This window comes from Mus pahari, chromosome 5, assembly GCF_900095145.1.
Source record: "Mus pahari chromosome 5, PAHARI_EIJ_v1.1, whole genome shotgun sequence".
Taxonomy (NCBI): Eukaryota; Metazoa; Chordata; class Mammalia; order Rodentia; family Muridae; genus Mus; species Mus pahari.
The window spans coordinates 144007613-144013528 of record NC_034594.1 but is presented as its reverse complement, the minus strand read 5'-3'; the positions used below and the strand labels follow the sequence as shown (position 1 = coordinate 144013528).

Here is a 5916-nt window from a genome sequence, read left to right as displayed (position 1 = left end):
CTTTTTGTTTGATTCTCTGGAATCTAGTTCTTCAGAGGGTCTCCCTCTATCAAATCTGATCCAGATCACTCAGTGTATTAGTCAGGGGTCTCTAGAGTCACAGAACTTATAGATAGTCTCTAAATAGTAAAGGAGTTTATTGATGACTCACAGTCTGCAGTCCAACTCCCAAAGATGGTCAGTAGCAGCTGCGAATGGAAGTCCAAGGATCTAGCAGTTGCTCAGTCCCACACGGCAAGAAGGCAAAGGAGAGAGAGAGAGCCTTCCTTCTTCCCATGTCCTTATATAGTCTCCAGCAGAAGGTGTAGCCCAGATTAAAGGTATGTGCTAGATCTACATACCAAGATCCAGGTCAGAAACTTCTTTTTTTTTTTCTTTTTTTTTTTTTTGGTTTTTCAAGACAGGGTTTCTCTGTATAGCCTTGGCTGTCCTGGAACTCACTTTGTAGACCAGGCTGGCCTCGAACTCAGAAATCCACCTCCCTCTGCCTCCCAAGTGCTGGGATTAAAGGCATCCCAGCATCCAGATTAGGGTCACTGGTGAGCCTTCCAACTCTGGATATAGTCAGGTTGACAACCAGGAATAGCCACTACACTCTAGAAGGTATAAATACCTTAATCACCTTTTCCAAAACACAAAGACAAAACTTTTTCCCCAAATCAGCATATCCTTCAGCCTGTAACCAGGAAAACCTGTAGCTTGTCCTCTGTCCCAGAGGAACTTTAAAACATCCACAATACTCACAATCACACACATTTAGCCTATTTAGGCCTTTCTAATTTGTCATGTCAGGATATTAACCCAAAATTCCCGTGGAACCCACATTAGACAGAATATGAGTCTCCTGCAAGACTTATTAGAGCAATATATCTTTATACCATCTTTAAAGCAATCTTTAAACTTCCACTAATATCTGCCTATAGGAAGCAGATAGTTTTTAATTGTTAAGCTCTCTGCCTAGAGCAGCCACCCTGTTATACCATCTATCTGTTGTGCTCTCTACCAGGACCAATGACATTTATTTAATTAATACCTATTATAACATCTATCTACTATGCCCTCTACCTGGAGCCACAGCCTTCTTTAATTCCTGTTCACAGCAGGTCATTATCGCCGCTCTCTCTGCTTGGGAGTCAGTGACTAATATTCCCTCTCTGGTTCTGAGCCACAGGTGAAATCTCCCATAATTAAGTATCAAAAGGTTATAATTCAGGGGTTGAGGGGGGCAGTGAAGTTTTATCTCAGGTTAGTTAAATTCAAATCAATACGTTGGGTGTCATTTTGTTGTGGTAAATCTCCCTAATAAGTCCTGGCAATGAAAACACAACACAGTTAATATGATTACATGCGGGCTGGTGAGATGGCTCAGCGGGTAAGAGCACCCGACTGCTCTTCCAAAGGTCCAGAGTTCAAATCCCAGCAACCACATGGTGACTCACAACCATCCTTAACAAGATCTGACTCCCTCTTCTGGGGTGTCTGAAGACAGCTACAGTGTACTTACATATAATAAATAATCTTTAAAAAAAAAAAAAAAAGATTACATGCTGTGTGTCTAGATTGGACAGATCTACCACTACACTACCATCGTCCACATCTATGAGATCCCTTAGAACTTGTGGTTTCTCCAGGCCATGTGCTTCTGCTCCACTTTCCTTCCTCCTCCTCCTCTGCGTCCTCTCCCTCTTCCATTTTCTCCTTCTCTCTCCCAACCTTCTTCTCCACCTTCCCTTTTATCTGCCCAACTATCAGCTCTAGCCTTTATTTTACAAATTAAGGTGGGAAGCAGGTTTACAGGAAATCACCTGAGTGCTGACCCATTAAATATAATTAGCCCCAGGGCTATCCACAACACTGGTGTATCAGTGAAGTGTTTGCAAGTGGATCAAACTGTGCTGCCCGATGACCTGTGAACTGAACTGCTGATTTCCAGACAACACAGAAGGGAGTTGCTCCAAAGAACCTTTCTAAATAGGTCCACTTCCCCCATATCCTTTCTTTCCCACCACTTTGATGGGTGGTGGGCTACAAGGGAGGTTAATGCGTTTAAGAACCATCATTAAAAATAGGGTTTGGAAAATTAAAGATGCAATGTGAGGAAGGGGAAGTGAGCTTGATCAGGGTGCACAGTGTGAAAGTCCCAAATAATTGATAAAAATATTATGTTAAAAAAAAGAAAGTTGGTGGTTTTTTTTTTTTGTTTTGTTGTTGTTGTTTAGGGGGGCAGGGTTCTGGGGAGAGGGATTTGAGACAAGGTTTCTCTGTGGAGTCTGTCTATCCTAGAAGCTGCTATCTGAGGACCAGGCTGACCACAAATTCAGAGATCTACCTGCCACTACCTCCTGGGTGTATTAAAGGCATGAACCACCACCACCACCACCCTGCATATGATTTGATTTTAGATTAGTTGTAGCTCACTAAAACTCACAGTCCTTCTGTCTCAGCCTTACCAACACTGAGAGGTCAGGCAGGTACCGCCCCTACCAGGCAGAAAAGACTTTCCATGGAATTAAACCCACCTCCTTCCTTGCTTCATGGTAGGCAGGCACTCTGCCACTGAGCTGCACCAAAGGCACGGTATTTTTTTCAGTTTTTGTTTTATTCTTACATGATGGAACTGAGAATGAAACCCACTTCTTCATGCATGCTAGTCAGTCATGTGCTCTGTCCATAAAAGTCATATTGTGATTTGTAATTTTTTTTCTTTTTCTTTTTTAATTTTTCCAGTTCTACACGCATTTCTATTTTATTATGGCAAAGGTGAAAATGCCACCTTCTCCACAACAGCAACCAGGAAAACTTATCCCAAAAATAACTCAGTACAAAACAGGTCTGTTTTAGAATTATTTTAAAAAGGGGGGGGGGACTTTACATGAGTTTTTAGATCATATTTTACCACAGGAAGTAAACAAACAAACAAAAAAACCCACCATTGTCTGCACAGTCCAGTTGCCTACCCTCCCTCTAAGGCTTCTGGGTCCCGGTACTAGTGCGGATTTGCTCGGTTGTTTAGTTGGTGTCCCTCCTTGCATTGTAAGCATCCAATTGTGCGTCCAACTCCTCTGCAGAAAGCTGCTGCTGCTTTGAGTTCCTGCCGTTGCCTCTACCTCTTCCCTGGCTGCCGCCGCCACCAAAACCTCCAGAGCCACGGCTCCTTGTCCTGCCGCCTCTGTTTCCGCTTGGTGCGGGTCTTCGCTGTGGATCGATCTGTGACGCGACAAGCTGGATGTCCATAGGTCGGCCATCCAAAGGGACGCCCTTGTACTGCTTCAGAGCCTTCAGGGCATCTGCCCTCCGTTCAAAGTGCACATCCGCCGTCCCTAAACTTCGCCCAGAGCGATCGTAGTCCACAGCGGCTTTTTTCAACGTTCCAAATTCAGCGAAGAGTTCCTGAATGTCAGCATCTGACACCCCGAAGTCCAGGTTTGAGACGAGCAGCTTGGCACCGGTCTCCACGCCTTCCCCGCCCCCGAAGCCGCTGTCGAATAGGTCGTGCTGCCACTTGTCCGGAAGTGGTTTCGGTCTGCTGTACGGTGCCGGCCGGTTCCGGCCGCCGCGGGCGATGGCGGGCCGGCTCCTCCTAGGCCCGCCGCCTCGGTTCACCCGGCGCTGGCTCCGGTTCAGCTTAATGATGTCGTCCAAAGACATGTCCATCTTGTCGGCCATGGCGGGCGCGGATCCCGGCCTGCCCGGCCCGGCCCTCGCTGTGCAGACCAGATAGGACTCAAATTCAACGCGTCCCCCGCCTTGACTCCGCCCCTCCTACCGGCGCTGGAATCGCAAGCGCACCAGAATCACACTTGGAAACTGGAAGTCCGTGCGCTTGTGAATCTGGCTTCCGCTCTGACCCCTGGTGGCCGCCCAGCGCCTAGCGACGTCTGGGACAAACCCAAGGCACTTCCGGAAACCGAGCCGGCCACGCGGCTTCTCGGCGATATTTGCATACCCACAATGCAGTGCACACAGATGGTTACATAATTTAAAAGGGTCATGTGTTTTCTTCGTTGTTCTGTTTTATTCCTTCTATCCCTTAATGTGACAGACGCTTGAAAGATTTATCTGATATAAATAAAGTAGTCACTGTCTTTGGGAGTAAATAGTCACCATTAGCGGTCTAGGAGATCCAGGCGGCCGAGAACTGTACACTGGCGCAGCTTAGGCATACTCTGGTTTCTCTTCAGATCGTATAAATCTTTCGCCTTTTACTAAAGATTTCCGTGGAGAGGAACAATTCTGAGTCTTAAACCAATTTTTTGAGGCCTTGCTTTGGTAAGGCTACCAATACAGTTAAAAATTAGACTTTACAGATGTTCTTGCTGCTTGTGCTATGTGGTTTTACGTCTCTTCCATCCACGGGCTTTCGGTATTGGCCACTGTGGACATAAGCGGTCTTGAGGGCAAAGATATCGACTGGTCTTCCCGCGGCTTTGTAATGAGTTCTGGCTCGTCTGAGAACAGCTACAGTTAACTTATAGTCACGTCTTTGGGCCAGAGCGACCGAGTGGAGTTCCTAAATTCAATTCCCAACAATCAGATGAAAGCTCACAACGTTCCGTACAGCTCTAGTGTGTACACATACACGTAAAATAAATACTAAACGGGGCGTGGTGGCGCACGCCTTTAATCCCAGCACTCGGGAGGCAGAGGCAGGTGGAGTTCTGAGTTCGGGGCCAGCCTGGTCTACAAAGTGAGTACTACACAGAGAAACCCTGTCTCGAAACCCTCCCCCCCCAAAAAAATTAATATTTTATTAAAGTGCAAGGTGGTTAGGGACTTAAGGCGGGTACAGTTTTCTAGCACTTGCAAGATGGCTAACCCAGCTCTGTAGCTCAGGAAGAACGAGCGCCCCCTTCTGGCTTCCATCAGCACCAGGCAATGCTCAGATACACAGGCAAAATATTCATACAAATAAAAACATTCTAATAAATAAATGCAGGAGCCACTCAAGCAGAGGGGGCAAGTTACCCTCAGAACTGTGGGAGGGACTAGCCTAGGATGCAATTCCCCATCTCACCCCACCCCCCAAAAAATGGAAATTACCATCAACTAGAGCCTATTCTCCCACCCAAGTCCTTTCCCTTAGGGACAGAGACTGTCCCTTTGAAATACCTCAGAAATAAGATCAGGTAACAAAGTGGCAGGAACCTCAAACACAGAATGCCCTTGGTTGGCTTGGCAAAGCATCTTTGGTTCTGGAAAGGAAGTTGGTTTGAAGTTTCTCTCTGCCTGCAACAGACTTAAAAACAGGGTGGAAATGGAAAGGCTCTTGGATGTCTCCTGAATGGGCTACTGCACTGACCAGTTCTTTGATCACCTCACGCCTCACTTCTGTTTCTACAAAAATTCCCTGGGATAAGCGCTCGGCAGTGCCCCATCTAGGGCCCACTTCTGCTGGATAGGAGCTCTGCTTGGTTTCTCACAACTCCCACCTGAAACCCTATAACAAAACTCCCTTCTAACCTCTAGGGAATTCCTTGCAAAACAAAGGACCTGGAAGCCAATGGTTTTGGTGCCTCTTGTGGCCATTGGATAGTCAGGTACCTTAACACTCTGAGCTATCCACGACTGAAGCAAGAAAGTTGTCGTTTCCAAAGATACCCCACTTTTCTTTATCATCAATAGACGGGGAGTACAGGGAGTTCACTGTCCAGCCTGGGATACCAGCCTAAAAGAAAAATAAATAAAATAAGAACAGAATGGACATACCATGGATAGCCTAACTTGTCCGGCAGAGAACCAAAGAGTGTTCATAATTGCATCACTTGCTTTCCTGTTGCTGTGATAACAAAAACCAAAGAAAAGTTCATTTTGGCTTAGAAACCCAGAGGGAGCCGGGCGTGGTGGCGCACGCCTTTAATCCCAGCACTTGGGAGGCAGAGGCAGGTGGATTTCTGAGTTCGAGGCCAGCCTGGTCTA

At 46.6% G+C, this 5916-nt stretch overlaps 1 protein-coding gene and 1 non-coding gene across 2 annotated transcripts; one reads left to right on the top strand and one right to left on the bottom strand.

The window, feature by feature from the left end:
* Positions 1–2593: 2593 nt before the first annotated feature.
* On the bottom strand, positions 2594–3858 carry LOC110322222 (aly/REF export factor 2). The gene has a single exon (XM_021198810.2). The coding sequence runs from the start codon at positions 3664–3666 to the stop codon at positions 3010–3012; it is 657 nt and encodes a 218-aa protein (XP_021054469.1). The 5' UTR covers positions 3667–3858; the 3' UTR covers positions 2594–3009.
* A 303-nt stretch (positions 3859–4161) lies between these two features.
* Positions 4162–4277, top strand: LOC115064209. Its single transcript, XR_003844033.1, has one exon. It is a non-coding gene; the product is annotated as a U5 spliceosomal RNA (small nuclear RNA).
* The last annotated feature ends 1639 nt before the right edge of the window (positions 4278–5916 follow it).

Excerpts from the sequence above, each read along its gene's own strand:
- LOC110322222 (XM_021198810.2), bottom strand. The coding sequence starts at position 3,666 with ATGGCCGACAAGATGGACATGTCTTTGGACGACATCATTAAGCTGAAC.